Source organism: Vicugna pacos, chromosome 10 (assembly GCF_048564905.1).
Source record: "Vicugna pacos chromosome 10, VicPac4, whole genome shotgun sequence".
Lineage (NCBI taxonomy): Eukaryota > Metazoa > Chordata > Mammalia > Artiodactyla > Camelidae > Vicugna > Vicugna pacos.
The window spans coordinates 49,165,319-49,190,217 of record NC_132996.1 but is presented as its reverse complement, the minus strand read 5'-3'; the positions used below and the strand labels follow the sequence as shown (position 1 = coordinate 49,190,217).

Sequence of the window (24,899 nt, the reverse complement as noted above, 5' to 3'; positions counted from 1 at the left end):
AAATGGATGCCTGAGTGGAGGGGAGGGAACAGCAAGTCCTTGATACCTGGCCCAACCCTGGGAAAAGGATTAACAGGGCTTGGTGCTTGGTCCCCTGAATGGTTTGAAAATGCCCCCTGGGACATGTGGATTCTCACGAACTCTTCCAGGAACTTAAGCACTTTTAGCATCTCTGCCATCTCTTCTTCTTTAGACTGTAGGAATCTTGGACCAGAGAGTTGAGTTCCTTCCTCAAACGCATGTTGACCCTCATCATTTTTCTGCCGGTATCAGCGAGGCTAAGTATATTTCATGAATCTCTGTCAAGCCTGGCATTCTCTACCGATGTCTCCATGCCAGAATTCTCCTTTTTAGCTGCACAAATCTCGTCAATGAGTTGGCTTTTCTCCTCAATCAGTGTAGCCAGCTTTTTTGCCAACTTCTCTTCATTATCTCTCATAAAGTTGACTCCTACAAGACTGAGCAAATCTGAAAGTATCTAAGACTCCCCCTCCCAATAAACTCATGACAGGCAGACATGCCACTGTCTGCCCTTCTAGTTTCTGGAAAGTGAACCATGAACTCAGGCCATTGGGCAGCAGCAACACAACGACCTCACTCAGCTTCCCAAAGAAGAGCCCTAAGCCAAGCTCCACAGAGAACAGCAGCCCCTCCATGGCACTGATCCACCACAGGGCTCTGCCCAGTTACCGTGGATCCACCAGCCACAACAAGCCCTGGGGAACAAACCAACATTCCTTCTGGAACCCAACCAGCAACTGACATCCTGGATTAGTCAGGTATTTTGTCAGTGTTGGGTGAGGGGCTGTGTCAGAGGAGAGGTTTGTAACGAAAATGTGATTCTCTCCATTAGGGTCTAATGGTCATTTTTTTCTTCCCTCTTTCCTTTTGTGTTGATCTCAATACACAATATAAATGGAGGGAAGTGTGTCCATGTTAAGTTTATGGTTTCACATGTCTTTAACCTTTCTAACACTTGACAGTATCTGAAGACCCACTGTAGAAATCATATGTTAGAGTAATATCCATTAACCCAGAATATACACCTCTGTCACATTTCAACTGAAACACATTCTCACAACATGGATCCATCTGATTCATGCGGGCTGAATTTCACAGAAATGAAATCAATCCCAATGTACACTTTAACGTCTATCTCTTTTGCTCTGATTACTGTTTTTTAGAACTACGTGTCTTTTTTTAATATGAATATGCCATTCATTCTGTTCGTAGGGTTGAATATGTCATTCATTCATTCTGTTGGAAGGCTTGTAAGTGCATATTACAGACTATTAATCCATTCTTTTAATAACAGGCATTTGGATTAGTTCAAGTTGTGCTATTATGAATCAATATTTTAGAATATTTATGTACGCAACTTTTTTCTAAATATCTGATTTCATTTAATATGTGTGATGAATACATGCAAGCAGCGATATTGGGTAAATGTGTGCTGAATGCTACTTGACTTTGAGTATGTTCTTTTTTTTTTTAACATTTTTTATTGATTTATAATCATTTTACAATGTTGTGTCAAATTCCAGTGTTCAGCACAATTTTTCAGTCATTCATGAGTATGTTCTTTTGTATTATCTTGGTTCCTTTGGGTTTTTGTGAGTCAACTGTATGCTTTTGTTTCTGTTTTTGTTTTTCAAATACATTAACCCATTAGTCTATCCATTTGCTTCACATAGTTATATAAGCTCATTCACATCCTAAAAAGAGAGAAAAAAATCTATATTTTCCTGCTTCCCTCTCCCATCTTCAAGATTTTCATGTCCTGTTTGCCAACTTCTTGTTTATTCTTTGCAACTCATTGCACTTCTTGCGTTTCCAATTATGGTTTTCTCATTTCTAGATCATCCTGCTTCTTTTCTATTTAGGGTAGGATTCATAGGGGTCCCAGATGGAAAAGAAAGAGAAAAAAATGGTCTGAAAAGGTATTTGAAGAAGTCAGACTGAAACGTTCTGAAACCAAAGAAATGAGATATACCAATACAGGAAGCACAGACAGTCCAAAGCATGATGAACCCCAATAGACCTAAAACAAGATATACTATCATTAAAATGACCAAATTTCATGGTAAACCAAATGATTCTAAATGCACCTAAAGAAAAACAAGTTAGTCACAAGAGAACCTCCAGAGAGGTTTCAGCTGATTTCTCGACAGAAACATTGCAGGACAGGAAGGAGTGCAAAGATGTAGTCAAAGTCCTGAATAATAAAAAACTGCAACCTAGGGTACCCCATGCCACAAGAACATCCTTTACAATAATGGGAGAAATAGAGAATTTCACAGACCAGCAAAAATTTTAAAAATTCAGCAATTCAAACTTAACCTAAAGAAAGACTGAGAATACTACCCTAAATAGAAAAGAATTTATTCTTCATATCTCTTCTCTCACTCACCAACGCATCCCTCTCCCCATGCTTAAAACTCTTTTAAATTGATTTTCAAAGGATTTCTGGAATTTATTCACTTCCCTCCATGTCAAGGTCACTCCCCTAGCCTTGCTACCAACAACTCTTGCCTAGATGACTGCAATTTCCTCTTACTTATTTCTTTCCATCCATGCTAATCCTCCTTCAATTTAGCAGTGACCTTTTCAAAATACAAACCTGATCATGTCACTTCCCTACTTAAAACCTTTCAGTGGTTTCTCATTGCTCTTGGAAGGAAGAACTAAATCCTTTAACTTGGTCCACAGGCTCTGGATGGTTGTGTCCAAAGACCACAACCATGTTTACTATGCAAAGCTTACAGTGCAAAAATAAAAATACTTGTTAAAAGTGGTGTACAATAAAAAGATCATGGTTTCTAGAGGTTTGGGGAGAGAGAGGGAGGGAGGAATGAATAGATGAAGCATGAGGGATTTCTAGGGCAATGAAATTATTCTGTATGATACTATAGTGGTGGCTACATGTCATTATGCATTTATCAGAACCCCACAGAATATACATCAAGAGTAAACCCTAATGTAAACTGTGGACTTTGGTTGATAATAATGCGCCCATGTTGGTTCATCGATTGTACCAAATATGCCACACTGATGAGGGACATTGAGGGTAGGAGAGTATATATGTGTGGGTGGTGAGGGCTATGTGCAAACTCTGCATTTTCTGCTCAGTTCTGTTGTGAACCTGAAACAACTATAAAAGAATAAAGTATTAAAAAAAAGTCAATGAAACTGTAAAAATAAAAAAAAGTCGTGTAATAATGTACATGATTTTTGTTTCCCCTTTAAAATGTACATGATTGGTGTTTAACAACTTTTCAGTAAAGAAAGAAATAAACCTAAACTATTTAACTAGAAAAATAAAAATAAGTATTTGTAAAGTTAAGAACATGTATTAGAATACTCAGTAAGGGAATAAACTAATTATGCAGACAAGTACTACATAAACTAGGGATATTCACTTGCAGATACTAAAAAATATCAAGTGATTTATCATTAATGAAGAGGTAAAACAATTAAACTAGATGGCAAAGTTCCTCTTTTTCTACCTACTTCTTAAAATAAGTGAGGATTTCGAATTTTTTTAACCTGCTTACAATCCCTACTGATCTTATCTACACTCATAACTTAAATTACTCTCTAGTAGCCATACTGCATCTTAACTCAGACCTTTGCGTCAATTACTTTACCTCTGTGGCTAGCTAATTCCCTTAAATCCCCCGAGGTCCAGATTAGGTAACCCCATCTTTGGAGATGCTTTCCTCAAGGCTGGGTGGGATGATCTGAGTGCTTTGGAGGGAAGATCTTGTCAATTCCTGTAGCAGCACTTAATACACATTATTGAAATTTCCCCACTAAGCTAACAAACCCTCATGGCAGAGAACGCATCTTGTTGTTATAGGGCTAGTACTGGGCATACAGTACACACTTAGTAAATATTTGTAGAATTAATTAAGGGGAAAACAACAGAAATTTATCACCTTGTAAATCAGCCAGATCTACTGTAGTCTGGCTGAAAGCACAGCCCATGATAGATACACACACACAGACACACACACACACACACACATACTGTATTATATCAACACTATTTTTTCAAAGACTCCTATGAGCAGGAAAAAATAACAGGAGGAAGATCACCTATGTAGGGATCAGCCAAAAAAAGTGATTAACCACGTCAATTGCTGTAGAGAACAAAGAGGAAGAGGGCTGAGGGGTTTTCCCTGGGTTTAGCAATGAGAAGGTCACTAATGTCTCTAGCTAAGGTGGTTTCAGTGAACTGGTGCCTGAAGCAGACTGCGGAGTGACTGAAATATTACTAAAACTTGTAAGATGTGTTACAGACTATTCAAGAGGTTTGGCTATGAAAGGGAAGAGAAAAAGCAATAATTGGAGGAGGTGGGGTTGAGATGGAGGAATTCTTTTCCTTTTGTAAAAAACAAAGCTTGAAAACAAATCTGAGCATGTTTAAGTGCACAGAGAAAAGAACCAATGACATTAATGATAAAGAGAGAAAAGAAAATTCATATTGCCAGGTATCTGGAGAGGTGGAAGGAGGAAAGACCTAAAATACAGGCGAAAAGGATAATTTTCAGACAAGAGAAGGTACAGTGCATCTTTCCATTTGTGGATGGAGTAAGTTTTGAGGTTTGATGGTGGGAAGTTGTTTATGATGAGACTTTTACTTCTGTGTGAAATAAGTCATCCCAGAAAATGAGGGAGAAAGTAATATTGTCGAATGTGTGAGGACCAGAGAGTTTTAAAATGCCACTGAGGCTACTGAGAATGAAAAGGAGGTGACTAGTTATACAAATATTTGCTGGCCAATGGCCTACTTGAGATTGGAGATCATGATGGTCTTTAATAAATGAGGAAAATTACTAGGATGTCAGTATATGGTAGTAATGAGAGAGTATAGAAGGCAGAATAGTCAAAGATGTAAATCTCACTCCAGAAAGAATTTTTAAGGTGAGTTATCAGATTTTAGTGTAAAATGATGACTGTCATTTATCATCTGTCAATGTCAGAGAAACTTGATTGCAAAGCTCATCTACTAGATGTGTAACCTTAGGCAAGTTACTTGGCTTCTCTCAAAATTTCAGCTCCATCTTTTGTAAAATATAGACACCTCATCTGATTGTTGTGAAATAAAATGAGAAAATAAACACCACAGGCTTAGCATAATGCCCAGCACACATTAAATCCTCAATAAATGTTAAATATTTTTAAAAAATATTTAATTATAAGATTTAAAGATACTAGAGCTTGTTTTACATGAAATAGGTGTTATGGAAGGCAAACTGAAAAGGTTCAGAAAGGACAGCAATATTGGGAAATTGACTCCACGGAGAGAAAAAACAGAGTATTACGGAGATAACAGAGAGAGATAAGATCACTGGAACAGCTTAATTCTTGGACAATGACCAAAGGTAACAAGGAAGGGAAGCATGATGGATCTGTCTGGCCATAAAGTTAAACAAACAAAAATCCCAGGTGTCCTCTGGTGGGTAAAAAGAAAACAGCCCAAGCTCTGCAGGCTGCAGTTTGAGGAGCTGGTATAAGGGTTCTGAAATTTCATATTTTGAATTCTACAAGTAGGTAGTTGAAGCAAAAAACTCAGGGAAAGCAGGCCAAACTTCCTGTGACTAGTCCTAAATCAATACTCTCTCCCTCAGAAGGACTGTCACTTTTTCCTTACATAAGCACACCCTGCTGATATCCTCTCCCATGCAGGTGTTTGTTTAGCTTACCATACGAGTACTTTTCTCCCTTCAACTCCCCTCAATTTCTGCCCATACTCTGATTAATTAAGCCTTTTCCATACTTCCTACATCTGCACGTTAAATATGCATTGTTTGTAGTTATTCCAACAGTTTAAGTTTATAGAGAGTGAAAACCAAGATTTACACTGCCTAACAGTGTTAAAACACACTGCTGGTGTTTAAATGCTTCAGTACAAAAGGTCAGGTGGTTTTACTAAAGGACTGCACTGGTATGTTTGTCCTATTTCAGTCTTTTAACAAATTTTACTACTACAAAATAAATTAAGGAGAATACAAAATATAATTGTGTAAAACAGGGCAAACTTTCTCTCTTTTCTTTTTCTTTTTTAAATGGAAATACTGAGGATTGAACCTAGGACCTTATGCATGCTAAGCATATGCTTTGCCACTGAGCTATACCCATTCCCCAAGCTTTCTCTTAAAGAGTCAAAAAGTAAACGTTTCAGGCTTGTGAACCATGCAGTCTTTGTTGAAACTACTCAACTCCGCTCTTGTAGCACAAAAGAAGCCACAGTCAATGTGCAAGTAAATAAAGCATGGTTGTGTTCCAATAAAACTTTATAGACAGGTCACCAGCCACTAGACTCAGGTTGCCAACTCATACACAATAAGGAAAATGCTCAGAATTTATTACATGATATAAAAGAAAAACATAGCGCAGCAAATTCAGTTGAAGACACCTGATAAGAAAATACTGTAATATCCTGTAAGAGATATACTGGGAGTGCTTAGCCTTTGCTAGTTTGTGAAATAATAATAAATTAAAATTATGATAAGTGTGACAGATTCCAAGGTGTTCCTCATGAATTTGTGTCCTGGTATTCATGCCTCTATATAATCTCTTCTCTTTGAATGTAGGTGGAACCTGTGCTTTGCTTTTAACCCAAAGAATATGCCAAGGCAATGGGACATCAATTCTGTTACACAGAACTGTAACACTGTGTCTTGCTGAGAGACATTCTCTCTTACTGGTTTTGAAGAAATAAGATGCCATGTTGTGTGCTGCCCTATGCAGAGAGCGCCTCTGGCTGACATCAAGGAGCTAAATGCTGCCAACAAACATGTGAGCTTGGAAGTAGATCCTTCCTCTACCAACCTCCAGATGAGAAGTCAGTCCTGGCTAACACCTTGATTGTTGGCTTGCGGAGAACGAACTAAGCTGTGCCTAGACTCCTGACCCATGGAAATTGAGAGATAGTAAGTGTGAGCTGTTTTAAGATACTAAGTTTGTGTTAATATTGTTACACAGCAATAGGTAACTAACATATAGAAGAATGCTCATAATTAGCTGTAATTGTTTAAAAGCATATCATTTATCTCCTACTTCTAGAACTAAAACTATATAAATAATGCCAGAGACTAAATTAAAAATAATGCATTCATACATGTCACATAACTTTAATCACTGACTTGTACTAAATCTTTTTGATGCTCAATATCTCCACAAACAGATCAAGAGCCTTTACTTTAAAAGAAGCTGTGAGAATGCAAAATGTTTATGCCATCCCTTCACTTTTCATAATTTTAAAGTGTTCTAAATTTACCCATGTACCAGACAGTCGGAAAGCAATTTAAATGCAAGACATCTCAAACCTATTCCAGTACAAAAGAATGAAACATGTTTTAAGAAAATTCTATCTTTGATTTTCAAAGTAAATATAACACTCCCTTAGTTCTTCAATTTATTCCTCAGAGAATGGCCTTTGATGTACTCATATTCATTTACTGTGTTGCATTCTGAAGGTCCAAAGTAGACCTACCATGGGTTTTCTGGCAGTGCTCACTGTCTCCAGCCTCCATAGTTACAGCGCTCTTACACTGCTAATCCACAACTCTGCTATTCCACACTCATGCACATGCACACACTTATATACACAACTGCCTTGGTAAATGAGTAATCTATTTCAAGAGAAAATGGTTAAAATGTTGACAGTCTACGGTGAAAAGTTATTAATGGAAATTACCTTCACGCTTTAATTTTCTCTTGCTTCTGGAAAAAATAACTCTGTTGAGTGATGAGCAGTATAGTAAAGCCTGAGGCGCCTAACCACTGATCTTAAATCTCCATGTTTAGTTTATATTGAGAACTATTCACCTATTTTTTAAGGCAGATTTCATCTATTGTACAAGTTGTATTGACTTAGGAATGGAGAAAAGTAGAAAATCTAGTAGGTAATATACGTTCTGTTAATATTTCAAAAAAAAGGGAAAAATGCTTCCAAATTCTATTTTAAGATTTCCCAGAGAAAACAAGCTAATATAATAAAATTAAGTTTATCTATGTTATACCTATTTTAAAAAATCTTATACAGTTAGAAGAAGTTGACAGTAGGGCATAAATAATCCTGAGAAGATTCAAAATATTAGCTTTATGGAAAGACCAGACTATAAAGGCAAGTCCTTTGCTTTATATTTGTTATATTCTTTTATTCAATTAATAATTCAACAAATCATTATTGAATACCTAGTATAATGCTTCGGTGAACTGATATTTAATCAAGGACAGACTTTTTAAAAAATCTGTTACTGTGCTTTACTCACTCCTGTTTGAGTTTTTCCTTATTACTCATTATAAAAAGAATTTTGGCTAGATCACCAAGTTCATTAGGCACACACGTTCTGTTTCCAGATAACTGCAGACAACAACATTACTAAGCTTTCTGCTGCTAAATAACAAGGATCCTCTTTCCTCCAGCTTTCAGTAACATGGCCCTCTTTCCTTTTCGCCCCTGTTGGTAGTGTCCTCAAAGTACAAATTTCTGCTAACAATCTGTTTCAAGCAATTCAGGCTTTCTCTAATATACTCCTCAAAATCCTTTCAGGCTTTGCCCACTGCCTGGTTCTAAAGCCACTCCGATATTTCTAGGTATTTTTCATAGAAACATTCACTTTTAAGACACCAAAATCTATTATGAAATAATATTGTCAATATTTGCAGAAAATGATTGCCTACTTAGAAAATTCAAGTGTTAAATAATTCAAAAGATGCTAGTTAAAAGATCAATATACGAAAATCAATAGTAGTCCCTTATACAGCTACAATCAGCAATAAAATGTAATACTAATAAACACATCTATTATGGTAGTAACTTACTATGATATAATTATTTGCTCTACACATGTCTCCTCCATAGATGCAAAGTTCCTGAAGGGAAGAGTGTAACATTTGTATTTGTAACCCAATATATAGCATGTACTTGGATGTTCAATGAACATTTTTCAAATGAATTATCACTCATCATTGGATTCTTAGTCTCATTCACAGATACTTCTTCTGGAGGAAAGAGTTAAAATTCAGCTGCATATTTTTTTAAACCATTTTAATAACTCTACAGATTTTCGGTCATTTAAGAGAAAAGTCCCAGTTTCAAATCATAAAATATCAGTATTCACTTTTTACCTGTTTGGACTGGTAGAGATTAAAATGTTTAATAACGTACAGCATTGTCAAGGGTGAGGGTAAAATGGTATTCTTACAATTGTTCTTTGAAGTATAAGGAGGTATAACCTCTTGGGAGAGCACTCTATTATTTAATACAATTTAATGTGTTTCTATCAAGCACACCTGTATCTTTGGAATTTGTTATATCTTATATATAAAATTTGTAGTAGGGTTGTTAGTAACAGAAACAAATGAATTCAATTTATCAGTAAAGAATGATTTAAATGAATCGTGGCACATCTATACAATGAAATTCTATGCAGTTGTTAAGAAGAATGAGGTATATCCATATGAATGCACATGGACTGATCGCTAAGATGTACTAAGTAGAAAAAGCAAGGTGCTGAATGCTCCCATGTACATTACTTATGTAGAAATATTTGGGTGGGAAACCCAGGATAGTCTCTGGGTATGGGGAGTGAAAAACTGAAAGGACAACCTCATTTTTCTACATGTCCTTTGTATTTTGATATATTTATATATTTATATCAAAACTTTGAATTACTTTTTCCATAAAAATCCTTCAATCATACTTTATTTGCTAAAAGATATATTTTTAAAATTACAACTGACATCACCATTTCTGGAATTTTAGCATAGGTCATACTAAATTTGGAATATTGTATTCAGTTTTGGGCACAAGTGAAGAGAAAATGCCAGACCAGAAGGTGTGACAAGAGAACAACCAGGAGAGTAAGGAGTGGGAATATGGTGATACTCAGAAACCAGTTTAAGAAACCATGTCTATTTAGTTTGGAGATCTGAGGTGATAAACAGTTTCAAATATTTTAAGAGTACCTTGTGAACGAGTACCAGAGGACAAAACTAGGAACAACAAATTCATTACAAGTATACAAATGAGTAAAGAACTTTCTAATAAATCATAGCATTTTCAATAGCAAAGCATTGCTTTGTGAAGTAGTTGAGCCATTTAAACTAGATAATCTGCACTCAAAAGGTGTTTGAGATTTGTTAAGGATTATGGAAAAGTGATTTGCGACTAGATAGGAGCTTTGATTATGTAACTGCCAAGGTTTATTTCGATTCCAAGGCTGGATGATCTAAACTAAAATTTTAAAAAGGCATATAGGGTTATGATGTATATTTCAATAAGGACCATTAAGGCTTTAAACATGAACAAAAATATGCCTTACCAATTTGTTACTTCTCTTTCAATAAGAAGACACTTATGATAAAAATCTATGATATATACAATGAATTTATATGAACATCAATTTATCAAAATAATCACTGTAATAATCCCACTCTAAATACTGACATTCTCCAAAAAAATCAATTGGTACTAATTTTAGTCTCTTTAAAAAATGGAACACAATGCACTGTGAACATTTTTAAATTATAAGAGCTACATTTTCAGATATATTTACCTAATTCATTTCAAGTTCAGATCAACGTTTCAATTTACATTAGAACTTAAGGCAATTAGGCAATTCCTCTTTAATTTATCTTAACTCTTGTAGACAGTTAAACACTTAATTTCAGAATAGGCAACCCCATAAAATCATTATGCACAACAGAAAACTGAATGAGAAGGGCAAAGTATGTATGCTATACTAACCAATTAGAAGAACAGTTCCAACGGCCAAACCTCCACCTGGAAATGAAACAAAACCAAGAAGAAGATTAATCTACCTTTTCATATTATCTTTAGCATAAAAGTTAGGCTTTATCAAGGACAGGTACTTCAATAACTTTAAAATTGCAGTTGAGAACAACATTTTAATTACCTTTGCAATACTTTGCTTAAGGTGCTATTATGAAATAATTATATGTTATATGTAATTATACACTACACATTACAATTACTTTCATAATATACTGTACTATCCTCTTCTCTCCTGTGATAGGGCCATGCAGCATTCAACATAACTGGTTAAGCATTCCATTAACGTTATATTTAGCACTAGTTAATAAATTAGCTCAATAGCTGAGACCTGAATGTGCACAGTAACTTAACTACTATAGAAGTACAACGTAGAAAAGAAAGGTTATTAGAAATTCCACTTTAATATTTATCCTCAAATTTAATAAGCCTTGGAGAAAACCTGACAATTAAAACTAATTCTTTTTTCCATTATTAATAATTACATAAACTCTGGACATGTTCTAAATATACTTAGAATTTAAAATGAACAATATTTTTGTCATTTCAAACAAAAAGGCACAAACATAAAACACATTTTCAGTTTTACTAGAAAATGTTCTTATAAATATCTGAATTAGGGTAATATGATCATAAACATGTAACTCAAATACTGGTTTATTAAAAATCAATTTAAAATCAAGGTTTAGGAAACTAGAACAACACTAAAGATATTCAGCCATTTGACTATTGATATTTTGTTTGTAAAACCATATGTAAAAGAATTACTCTATGTAATTAATGTTGTAAACACTAACAAATTCACTTAAAAATTTAAAATAGAATGAAATTAAAGTATAATTAACTTAAAAAGAAACTACTCAAAATTGTTGGACAATTGAAGACAATGTTAGTAGGGGTTTTGTTTGCTGCTTTTTTGCACAAACCTGAAACATTCAGAACACCAATAAAGAACTTTTTCCCAAAAATGTTTACCGGCAAATGTTATATAGAAAAAGGGTATGAAAAGTTCCTTTGATAGGGTTTACTTTTTGCCCTACAAATAATCCTAAATAACTGTTACGTTTCAAAGAATTTGAAATTTGGTAACATGCATGCACACAGAATACGATGCAAGATTTGAGGACTTTATGACTATAAACAGAACATTCCGATGTGTTAGAAAACAATTTTTTTAAAAGAAGAAATCAATACATCTATATATTTTAAGTGGATTTGTTATTGAATTAAACATGTATTTTAATTTCACAGTTAGGTAAGTTCCTTCATTTTAGCATTTAAAGCCACACCAGACTGCATGCTGTAACTTCGAATGTTGGTCAAACTAAAAGGCTAACATAACTGAAATATATGTTCTAAATATCTATTTATAGTATAGGATATGAACTTTGGAAGTCAATATTGTGTATATTATACAATAAAGGATCAGAGCAAAACGGTTTTCTTTGGGACAAGACTAGACTAAATATATTACAGCTTGTGCTACATCCAGACCACTGCCAACTTTTTAATCACTTTCAAACATTTTAAATCATACTTTCTAACTCCTTACTTCACTACTTTCCCATACATGCAAAAATAAACATTTAGCTACCTAATCATCATTTTGTACTTGAGATGAAATGATATAAACACATAACAAATACTGCAGTGTCTAGTCTAGAGCAAGTACTATAAAAAAGCTAGCTGCCTTTATTTTTCCATAATTTACTTTTAGAGGAAGGAGTTACATTCTTTATCTAATCTTCTTGGAGTTACACATTCATGTCTCCCCGAATTAGGAACTTATATAAGGTTCCAAGTGGAAACAGAGAAGTAAAAATTTTTCATGAACGATATTCACAGAGAACAGATCAAGAAATAGGTTCCCAATTAAATGAAGTGATATCTAGATCAGGTGTCTTGCCTAAAAAGGTACTCAGTAAGGGCTACTCTTACCATTCTGGTAATTATTTTCTGATTAGAACAAATCACTAAAAATGTATCGTTACTTGATAAATGATCATTACCGTAACAGTAAATTAGACTGTGCTAAGAAGGTAGTTTTCTGCTAAGAATGATCCAAATAATCCACTGTTCCTGATAATTCAGGAAACACTATTCGAATTTTTTAAATCTAATGTTTGGAAAATTTTTTAAAATCCTAATGTTTGGAAAATTTGAACATTACTTCAAACAAGGTAAAATGAGGACATCTGAATGACTTTCACAAGCCAAATTAATATCCTATCAGGACTTCTCTTACAAAAAGGAAACTTTTTTCTTTCTAATGGGCTTTATTATGTAAGTTCACTAAACTCAAATTTGAATTAGCCCTAGTCAAGGTTGGTCATTTTGAAGGTTGGTCATGGGGAATAAGAAGCAGCCACCTTATTAACTATTTTTAAATCAAGCTTTTATTCTATGAATATGAGGTAAAATGATTTGACATGTCCATATACACACAGATATAGCAGCAAAGTTCCTCTGTTCTTCCAAATTTCATTTTAGAGTGTAAAAAGACCCCACAGCATGTCCCCAAAATACCTCTGTATAAGGTATTTTGATATACCTCACTTGATACACTGAGGTTCTAGCTGTACTTCAAACTAGAGTAAATTTGAAGAAGTTTGTAGTCATGCCTCCTACCAAAAATTTTAAAGCTTAAACCAACAACCATGACAAGACATCTTGACATGGTATATTCAACAAAAGCTAGCTCTTATTAGATCTTTAAATTCAGTTATCCATTAGTAATTTTATCTGATTTCAAAAGCAACACAGATTTCACACTAGTTTCCAATTAAAACAGAAATAAATTTTCCCAATAGTCCACTAAAATGTTTGACAGGTAAGTAATGGGGTAAGTAAGCACTCATTATTTCTATATTGAAACATACAAAGGGGTAAAATAGTCTTGTTTTCTGCCCTCTCTTCCCTTTGATCATATCTCAGAGAAATCATCAATACTCTAAGTCATTAAGCAAATAAACCTGTAGTTTTACTTCTAGACCTCTTTAAAAAGTATATTTAAGTTTATCTACAGCTTACTAAAAATACACATAGAATATTTTATCAACATGTAAGATTACATGAATTTGAAAGCTTGAAGATATTGTGCAACTTTGATATGTTTTATCAAAATTTTACATTTAAAAAAAGCATTTTGTCTTAAAACTAGAAAAAACCTAAGTTTAAAAAACTATCAGAAAATTAAAGACCTTGTGATTGTCAATATCTACTTTATGCTTTTTTAAATATGAAGGAAAGATTTTTTAATCCATGTGAATAACTAGAAAATGATATTCAGTATTAATTTATAGGGAGAAAATTCAATCCTTACATACCTCCCAAAACAAATCTCTAATTAAGCCATACATTTAGGGTAAACTAGGTAAAATCAGTATGTCAGAATATGAAGGCTCAGAGTGATATCTTGTTTTACAATAAGGCCATCTCCTTTTTCAAAGTTAGAGAAAGTAAAAAGAAATAAAAGTTAAAAAAGGTAAGTAATTCATACCAGTTCTTTCCAGTGTTATCTATAAGCAAATAGTTTTGCTTAAAATTATAGAAAGGCATTTTAGAGAAAAATGCAATGTAAAAAAACAGGTTATATCCTTTCCTTGGTTCATAGCAATATCCTTGATTCCTTAATTAATGCCATACCTCAAACTAAATTACAGTTATGTCATTAATAGGTCCACTTTTTCTTCTCTCTTTAAGACACAGAGACATCCCAATAACTCTTGATTATTACAACTACCGTCTGGGCAAATATGGGAATTAAAATAGAAAAGCCATCAACACCGAGAATGGTTAGGTAGATAAAATCATAGGAAACAATTCTACACAGCAATACAAAAGAATAAGCTACATTTACTTAAAATGTACAGCTATCAGCTGTTAAGATATCATAATCAGGATTATGTTAACTATATAGCCCAAGTATGTATATCAATGTATATCATCCCACACTCCAGATTAAGATATAGTGTAGCAAAAGAAATATGCTCACCAGTATTTAGTTTTTGAAAGCAGTATTTACTTTTTGAAAATGGCAGCTACCACCAAGCTTCTTCAGAATAGTCTTCCTGGACTATTACCCCAAATCCCTATCTTCCACTCACTTGACTGTCAAAACTTAGTAAGTGCTGACCAGCGCAGAGTTTAAGCCAGTTAAACCTGAGAAGTCACCCTTCCTTCAAGTATCTTTCTGAATGATGAGACTGGGTGATAATTCCTTCAGGTTAGAAAATATGGTCCTAAAATGGACCATACTTTATATACCAGGAAAAAAGAAATTCTGCCAGAATCCTTTACCTACTATAATCTCTCTCTCAAAATCCTGGAAGAAGAAAAATGGAACATTTACAGATAGTGTCATCAAAGAACAACATAAATGTCCTGGCAGGGCAGCGCTGAGAAACTGAATTAGGAAATCTCAGAACTTAAAAAAAGTCAGCCAACTTAGGAAACGTATATCGATGTCTAACAATAAAATATGCTGCCAGAACAAAGAACTTTAATATGATTCGATCATGTAAAGATGCAGTAATATGGGATTCTCAAATGCATAAGACACTTTGGAGTAAGCAATGGAAATATTAGCATATCATCAAATAACTAATATTCAATTAGCCTTTATTATGCCTTTCAAATATATTTTGCATCTATGCTTCAAATTACAATGTCCCAGTGGCAGTAGTAAAATCACTGCAATGTATGGCAGTGACAATACAATATGTATTTGTTATGCAGCAACCACAAAATATATTTAACCAACAATCACAATGTCACAATATGGCTTCATCATTCTGATATCATAACATCCTACTATCATTACATTTTATCACAAAATGGTTATATTAGGCTTGTCACAAACTGAGTCAAATAACATTTTAGAGTAACAATATAATCTGAATTATTTATACTTTTGTGTATACACATTAGCAGCCAAGTGTTTCACTTACAAATAATATTTTAATGAAAAGCAAATGTATAGGGTTTGCTCCACATGGCTGTACAAAATAAAATATCAAAATACAAAAAAGTCATTAAGAAGTGAATGACAACTAAAATACTTCTGGAAATTTATTATTCCTAATGTAGTAACTCCTATTATAACAATGTCTTCAACTTCTGTGTGCTTTGAAAATTAACCGTACACATGCAAAATATATTTCAAAATATCCAAAAGTGATACTTTTTTCAATCATCTTAATGAACACTAATTTTTAGCATAAGCTTGTTACAGTCAAATTACTAGAATCCCCATCCCCAAGCAAATCTGGAAAATTTTAAAATTAGAGTTCAAGTTTATATCACTGTAGAAACATGATGAAAGTGCTTTGGGTCACCTTTCTGGTGGTGTTACAAGAGGCTATGTAATTGAATCTTTAGTCTTAGATTCAATAAATGGTTAAAACTCCTGAAAAGAGTTTTCAAAAATTTGAAATAGCTGTAGCATAGTGCAGAGCACTAAATTTGAGTCTGAAGATCAGCCCAATTTATCACTAGTTTTGTAACTCTGTTAATGTCATTTGATCTTTGAGTCTGTTTTTAGAGCTCAAACACATAACTCTGTCCTACATGTTTTACAATCTCTTGTCCAACATTTTTTCTACACATTATTTTTCTTTCAACTATAGACTTATTGAGACTCTACTAAGTGCCAGGAATTGTGCCAGGCACATTTTATTATTCTAATGAGGAACTGAAGGTATGATGTCAGAAATGTGACCTTTTTGTTTGGAGAGTTTCAGGATCAGTGAATGAAGTTACATATCCCCACTTAGTTACAAAAGAAAAAAAAAAAGGACTAGGAACAGCCTCTAAGCTTTAAGTTTAAATACAGGATGATACCAAGTAAGGCTCACAATGGCAAAAACAGTGAGATAACAATTTGCTAACTAGATATTCTGAATCATTTCTGTTTCTAGTACCATGAAATTTAGGAAGGCAATAGACTTGAAAACTTAAGTAAAAATACTTAAATTTATGTAGAAATAACCAGGATCCAGTTACGGTCATGAATTAACAGAGGCAAGAAGCCATACTCTGTCACAGGTTGCTTGCCTTGTCACTTTCTATTGCACTAAACCTATCTGAAAAGCCTACCTTGTGGGAAAAAAATTAGAGAGAAAATGTCAAGTGAAGCACAAGAACAAGCAATGGCATTTGTAGTATTTTATGAAAGTGTACAAGACTTAACTGACACATCTCACCCTGTAAGTTATGAAATACAAACACGGATCAATTTTAATGAAGCAGCATTCTGATAGGAATTAACTAATTTAAAAGCTTTATTAACACAGCAGCTTTGTCTTACTAATTTAATCTGGTTAATCCTTTCAATTTAAATGTTATGAATCAAGCATATTTTTTAGCAGCCTTCTCATGAAAAATTACAAAGATTACACAGGAAAACCTAAAAACCGGAATTATTTCTCTCGTTAAAACGTGAATTAATTTAAAAATATTGTTTGGAATGTAACTCTGGGAAGCAAAATATGTATAGAAATACTTAACGAAAACATATATACATATATTTAATGCAGATACGGGTATGACTGTTAAGATCAACAACAGGCTTTAACTACTTTGGATCCACATAAAGCCTTTAACATACATTCTCTTAAAGCCAATGTGATTTGTTTAAAGATTCAGACCCAGGAGAAAAGCGGTCAGGCAGTGAAAGAGAGGATGTTACTTTTTTCAGCATTTTCTAATGAAGCCCATCTCTTACACTGATACAAACTTTTGTAGGTTAGTCCGAACCATGAGCTACCTGGGGTTGGCAGAAGGGTGCATTCAGAGACCAGGATGGGATCCTAGATGAATGCCAGTCTCCAAACATTAATGATTCCCCTTGCCTAGGAAGCCTGTCAGGGTAAAAGCACGTAGGGATCCTCCGGAAAGCTAAAAAAAAAAAAAAAAAAAAAGCTGGTCGGCAGTAACCAGAGTAGAAACTGGGAGCAAGTCTTCCCTAAAACAGACTTGGTTAAGCAGCATTTAGAAGTCTCCACGCAACCCTTCCTCCCCTCCATCTCCGTCAGACCGGGCTATCCTCTCCAAGTCCGAAGGCTGAGGGGTCGGAGAGAGATGTGGGATCCCCCGGCAAGTCCCCTCCCCAAGTTTTCCCAATGTTGAGCCCACATCTCTGTTCTGAACCGACCTAGGAGCTGGTCCAGGGCTGGGAGCCCGGTGGATACCAGCAGCTGTCCATTCCGCACCGACGGTCGTGTCCCCGCGATGGACAGCAGTCGAGAGCAGCCGCTGTCGGTACCGCTGACTCTAGGACCCCTCCGCTGGAAACTGGTGACGTTATTTTTGCTGGCCGCCGCAACTACTGACCCAGAGCTCCCCGTGCCGGTGCCACAGGTCGCCGCTGCCGCCATCTTGGAGCTTCCCGCGTTGACCCAATAGGAACTCTGGGAGTTCAAGCAGCAGGCCTATCAGAGCCAGCTCCAAACTCCCGCCTCCTTGCCCCCTCCGCGGCTCCCGTAGCCAATAGGACTGAGAGCTCCCTCCAGAGTCAACCAATCGCAAGGCGTATTGCTGAAAAGTGCGCTATACGTCAGGACGGCGGACTTCTGCGGGGCCCAGGTGAGAAAGGCCCACCTGAGTCCTGGTGAGAGACTAACGGGTTTTTTTGGGCTAGAGGTGGGTAATATCGTTCAACATTCTTGTTTTGTGTGCCTTCATTCACACTGAGTTAAAGAAAAGGCTGGTGGGGTAATGTATCAAGGAACTACCAGTAGGACCTTGCACTTTTCTCCGCTCCGTGGTAAAGAGGAAAGAAAACTTTCTCCTGCCCCTTTCTCTTCTGATTTCTGAGAAAATTCCTTCTGCCTTCTCCATCAGGTTTTTTTCGGAGTGGTTGTGTAATATAAAAGGGGTCGAAACTGTTACCTTAATTAGTTGCTTGCTGAATGCCAGTGACAGGTGGGTTGGATTTAGATCTTAGAGTAAAAACTCTTGAGCTATGAGGCGATGTGGGTTTCCCCTGTCTCCAACAGCAAATGACAACATGTACCTCTCTGACAAGTCCCCGTGAGTAGCTTTCGTTAATTTTAATTAGTGCTTCTGGAAGTCTTGGAGCACCTTTCCATAAGTGGTGTGAATGGTAAGTGTTACTCTGACAACCTTGTTCACACATTTAATTGTCTTTTGCTGTTAAGGTAGCTGCAAATAACAGACAATACTTTAGGTTTCTTTCCCGAAAAACTGGTAAGAATTAGATGTTTAAGTGCCTTCTTTTTCAAGTAATTTGTGAACTGTGAGTCAAGAACTTATTAGAATAAGAGTTTTTGTTTGTATGTTTGTTTTACTTTATTATCATTTATTTATTTGGGGGAGAGGTAATTAGGTTTACTTTTTTTTTTTTTTTTTTTTTAGAGGAGGTACTGGAGCTTGAACTAAGGACCTTGTGTATGCGAAGCATGCGCTCTACCACTTGAGCTATACCTTCCCCTCCCAGAATAGGAATTTTATGTGTGGAAAAAAACTTGTAATTTAGAGCTGTGTCTTTGGAATTAAAAATTTTCTCAAAATTTTGAATTAGGTGGGGGGCCAGGGATTGGAGTAAGTGATTTTTAAAGGTATTCCTGATTCACAGATATCTAAACTAAAAAAGACTCCCAAATTATGCTTGCACTAAGTTATTGTTGGTTTTGACAGTGATCTAGGTACTTTAGAAAAACACCCAAACTTCATGGAAATTCTTGCCATAGAATTGTTTTAAATCTCAATGACCTGTGAAAATTTTTTTGGCTGATTCTGTTTGATAAGTTGAAATTATATTGCTAAATAGTGAGTGAAGTTTTTCATTTAGGGAAGTGTTTTGGTTTTTGTTTGTTTGTTTAAGAAGAATGTTCAGGAGAAAAACCCCACCTTGCTGTTTAACTATATCAGCTGGAAAGCTTTATCAAGGTTTAGATGCTTTCATTTAGACTCTTTCACCAGTATAAATCTGTTACCTAAATTATTCAGTAAATAACTGTTGAGTATTTGCTGTCTGCTTGGACCTAACCTTGTCATTTTAGGCCTATAGAAAGAAGTAAAACATGTTCTTATTTGGGGGAGATAAGATTATCACATAGAAAACACTATGACACTTAAAATGAATGTATTGAAAAATATGTGCTAATTTTGTCCCGTGGTACATAAATAGAAGGAAGACCAAAGTAAAAAGAGACAAGGCAATCTAATATCAGACAGAAAGTTCTTGGATAGTTTTGCTGCTCTGAAAACTTTGAAGTACTACAAATACTGACTTTTATGTTTCTTTACTATATATTTTCTCATTTTTTACTCTATTTACTTCATCCCTTAGTTTTCTAAGCCTTATTACTAAAACTGAAAAATTGTTTTCAACTTTAACTGTAACGCAGGAAGCCTGACACATAAGCACACCAAGCCTGAAATTAGGATATATCTTTGGTATAATCTTATCATCTTATCATAGGATAAATTAATTTAATCTTTCTTAATTTTGTTTTTCAAAGGCAACACTTTTGCTGTCTAAGCAAATAATCCCAAATACTTGAATTTACCAGTATGTAGAGTAGAATGTAAAACATTGGAATAAGTAATGTATTTGTGGAAAGGAAGATTTAAAAGGATATATGCTTAGGTATGGTGTTAAATGATTAGTAACAATTATTTATTGAACACATACTTAATCTCATGGAGTGTGCTAAGTGCTCAGATTACAGGTGAAGGAACACTTAGTCTCTACCCTCTTTGAGTTCACAGTTGGGAGAGATAAGTGGGTCGATAGGATAATGAAGTGCTATGGAGGACAAATGCAGAATACATGACTTGGATGGAGAGGGAGAATCCTTAGAAAGCTCGTCGTGAGGAGGAAGCTTAATCTGAGTTTTGAAGGATGTGTAGAAGATAAAGGCATTATAGAGAATGGAAACCATTACAGAGAATGGGAAGACTTCTCTCATTGCTGCTGTGCAGATAGTTCTCTTAATTTATACATAGTGCAGAAGAGGAGACTGGAGTCTAACTAATATTTTTTTTAAGGTGGATTTTTTTCCCTTAAGGATTATGGGAAATGATTGAAAAATTTTGAGTGAAGGAATGACATAATAATCATGTTTGGTCGTTATGTTAAATGATCAAATATGGCTAAAAAATATCCTGGAAGAGAATGGACTGGCTTAAAGTATGATTGGGATAAAGAGAATGGAGTGAATCAAGAGCTCACTGTAAGGGGTAGAATCAATATGACCAAGGAAGATTGACCAGAAATCAAAGATGACTAACAGGGTTCTGTCTTGAGCAACTTTTTGGGTGGTGGAGGATAAAGAATAAAAGGAGAACAGTAGAATTTTACAGTTGTGCTATTTGTTGTTTTAGGAAATTGGAGATCAAAAATTTTAATCTGTTTTGAATGTATTTAATTAGAAGTAACTTTGGAGGAGCCAAGTGGAGATGTCCAATTCACAGTAGGCTGTTTGTGAGAGAGATCTCTAAATGAAATATATACATTAGAAAATAGTCCATGGTGGGAGTTTACCTCAAGGAAATGGAAAAACTCACCAAGGAAAACGTATACTTTAGAATAAGAAGAAAAAACATTCAGGAATAAACTTTGGGGAGCATGAACACTTAAAAGGTGTGCAGAGGAGCAGAGAGTAAAATATTGGAAAGTGTTTGATTTAGTAATAATAATTTAGTTTTGGCTTTGTTAAGGGCAGATTTGATCGAGGAGCAAATCAAGAAGTCAAATAATTGTATTGAGAATTGAATGGAAAGTGAAGTTGAATATTATATAAAAGTAGACCATTTTGCATTTTAGAAAGCTTTGTTGTGAAGGAGAATAGAAGGAGATAACAAAGGTTTAAGGGATGATTTTGCTTGTGTGTGTATGTGTGTGTGTGTGAGAGAGAGAGAGATAAAGGTACTAAAAAACATTCTAGGTAATTGATTAAGAAAAAAACCTGAATGAGGTAGAAAGAATGGAATTCAGAGCACAGGGAAGGGATCAGTATTTGAAAGGAGGAGGCTAAATTCAGTGGCTGAAAGATGTAAATGAAAATAAGACTCTCTGATCTCCTTTTTGCCATTAAATCTTTGAGTTTTTAAAACCATTTTCTCTTTTTTGTTCCATATTCTTAACTTCATCCAGTCCCAGGACCTTGGTTCCTGTTTATATATCAATAAACGTATTTATGGTCCATATTGCTTCTGTGACATCCAGAATCATAAGTTCAGATATTTACCTTTTACTTGGAAGTCCTAGTGGGACCTCAAACTCATAATGCCCCTGGCTGAATTTCCTTTGGTGTTTTGTATCTCAGTAAATGATAGGACCATTTGTAGAATTAGTTGCCTAAATCAAGGAATCTCACTATATTCAATTACTCTCTCAAGCTTTATTCCTACATATCCAGTCTGTTACCAAGACTTACGGAGTTTATTTCTAAATAGCTCCTAATCCATTTTAGGGCATTTAGCCCTCATCTTTGGTTCTCCTGCAGTTCATTCTCCAATCAAGAGTCATTCTGATCCTTTCAAAATAGATATCTGATCATATAGTATAAAAACAAAACTTAAGGACCTGCATTTAGTTTCTTTTACCTAACTCTCTAACGACATCACTCTATAAATTCCTTTACTCTCTGCACTCTAACATTCATTTATTCTGCGGTACTCACCTGTTTCATAAATGTATCTATGAAGGTGAACAAGACATTTTTAGTGGTAAACATTAAACACTACAAATTTTTAGTGATAAAAGAGAAAGAAATTTCAGAGGTAGAAAGGCCCAGCATAGGTGTACCTCCCAATCTGGGACTGCTCTTCCTCTTTGCACATAGCCCAAGTAAAGAATTGAACAACTGCTGACTTGTGCCTTTCGTGTGTCAACTTGGGTAGTCTCATAGGCATAAAGCTGCTGCGTCAGTCTAAGCCTGTGTGTGATTCTAATTGTCCTGGACGTTTCTGACAAGAGATCAATTCCTCCTCAGCATGAATAATCGGGAAGCCCAGAGAAAAGCCAAATATTTAAAACTTTTCCATGTGAAGCTTCTTACATCACATCTACTGATTTTGCATGAAAGGTCATTTAGACTAGTGATGAGTCCCTCTGAAGAAATGCATAATTCTTGACCCAGTAAGTGGTGTTAGCAGAGGGAAATATTTTGACTACTGTTTCTCAGTTTAGGGATATGAAGTTTCTTTTATGATAAGATGACAGTTAAAAGTCTTAACAGATGTTTTCAATCTTATATCAGAACTAAATTGGAACCATCTATTACACAGCTTTCTTTACTTTTTATTCATAGCTTTTGTTCTACCTTTCTTTAAATTATATTTTCTTAGGAAATACTTTTTTATTGTTTTCAAATTTGATAGCATTAATTAGTTGCATTCTCTACATTGAATTCCTTTATAATGCCTTCCATATCCATGATGATATTTAGTTTTTTTATTTGTAATACTGTATCTTTGGATTTGTTTCTCAATTTATGCTTTTTCTCTCTGAATAACCTTGAAGGATTAATAAAACTATTTTAATGATATTTTCATAGAATGATGCCTTAGATTTAGGCACTAATTATTTCCTTTTCTAACATTACTAATATCTATCTTTTTTTTAAATTGAAGTATAGTCAGTTACAATGAGTCAATTCCTGGTATACAGCACAATGTCCCAGTCATGCATATATATACATATATTCGTTTTCATATTCTTCTCCATCAAAGGTTATTACAAGAGATTGAATATAATTCCCTGTGCTATACAGAAGAAACTTGTCCCTTATCTATTTTCATATACAGTAGTCAACCTTTGCAAATCTCAAACTCCCAAATCTATACCTTCCAAACCCCCTTCCCCCGACTAATTTCTGTCTTCTGAATTTAACCTTTCTTCCTGCTTCTTTTAGATTTTTTTTATATTTCATTATAACACTTTTAAAAGCAATAATTAAAATATAGCTGTAGTAATCTTTTATGATAATTTCCAGGTAAGCTCTGTCCAATAGTACTTACTGTGTTGAAGGAAATATTCTGAATCTGCACTAGTACAATAGCCATTAAACACATTTGGCTGTTGGGCATTTGCAATGTGGCTGACATGACTGAGGCACTGAATTTTTAATTTTGTTTCAATTATTTAAATTTAATCACTGCTTTTGACTAGGTGCTGCTGTATTGTACAGCATAGCTCTAGATCAAAGTTTGGCAAAATTTTTCTGTAAAAGACCAAGTAGCAATTATTTTAGGCTTTGCAGACCATATGGTCCCTGTTGCAACTACTTAGCTCTGTTGTTATAGCAAAAAAGCAGCCATAGACAACATGTAAACGAATGAGCATGGCTGTGTTCCAGTAAAACCTTATTTGCTAAAATGAAATAAGCAGGATTTGGCTAATGGCCTCTAGTTTGACAACCTCTGCTGTAGATCATAGATGTGTCTAAGGGTATGTATTTTTTTCTTTTTTCTGCTCTGTATTCCCTGAGTCCTTTTCATTATTTTCCTCCTTTGTGTGTGTGCATGTGTATTTTTTGGAAGGAAGAAAGGGGTCTTTTCTTGCAACATTTTAGAGAGATTATTACCCTCCTTGAGTTATTCTGTATTTCTTCAACTTTGATTCCAACTTTTCTATTTTTTGTGTATGTGGGGGAACTGGTGGTGGACATACATTCTGTTTAAAAGTTTTTTTTGGATTCTGTTGTAAATTTCTTTAAATTGCTATTTGTTCTTTTAATTCTATCATATGCCTCTAATTTTATAGGTACAATATCTTGTTTAACACTTCTGAAGATGTTAAATAGAGTTCTTTTCCTTTTTCTTTCCTCCCTGGATTACCTTTGATTTCTCCAGAGTTGCTTGTTCTGTTTTTCATCATGGGACTTCTTTTTCATTCTTGTGGTTTCCTTAAATGTTGGTGATCCTTGGATATTCATTCCTGTTGCTATATGACCAGTTGAGTAATATAGATAGATGGAGTGAGTTTTCTCTTCTTTTGTTTTTCTAGCAAATCTTTGCCCTAAATGGAAAGAACACTAATGGGGAGTTCCTTGTAGATAGGTAGGAAGGACTTACTATTTTTTTATTGAAGTACTTTGATTTATAGTATTGTATTAGTTTC

At 34.7% G+C, this 24,899-nt stretch overlaps 2 protein-coding genes across 10 annotated transcripts in view; one reads left to right on the top strand and one right to left on the bottom strand.

Moving 5' to 3' along the window:
- ELP4 (elongator acetyltransferase complex subunit 4) overlaps nt 1–18,212 on the bottom strand; it is a 217,019-nt gene extending 198,807 nt beyond the window's left edge. For 3 of the 4 annotated variants that reach the window (XR_012076653.1, XR_012076652.1, XR_012076654.1), the window contains exons 1-2: nt 17,961–18,191; nt 10,763–10,798 (exon numbers count right to left, since the gene is read on the bottom strand). Coding sequence is in view for 1 of the 4 variants with exons in the window: in XM_031681066.2 (XP_031536926.1) it covers nt 10,763–10,798; nt 17,961–18,183 (259 nt within the window). In the remaining 3 variants the exon portion in view is untranslated. Of the gene's footprint in view, nt 1–10,762; nt 10,799–17,960 lie in introns of all 4 variants that reach the window. The other variant, XM_031681066.2, reaches the window with a different exon arrangement.
- A 96-nt stretch (nt 18,213–18,308) lies between these two features.
- IMMP1L (inner mitochondrial membrane peptidase subunit 1) overlaps nt 18,309–24,899 on the top strand; it is a 64,503-nt gene continuing 57,912 nt past the window's right edge. For 3 of the 6 annotated variants that reach the window (XM_006198343.4, XM_072969722.1, XM_072969723.1), the window contains exon 1: nt 18,332–18,448. The gene's annotated coding sequence lies outside the window, so the exon portion shown is untranslated. Of the gene's footprint in view, nt 18,449–18,804; nt 18,912–24,899 lie in introns of all 6 variants that reach the window. The other 3 variants (XM_072969725.1, XM_015251981.3, XM_015251977.3) reach the window with 3 other exon arrangements.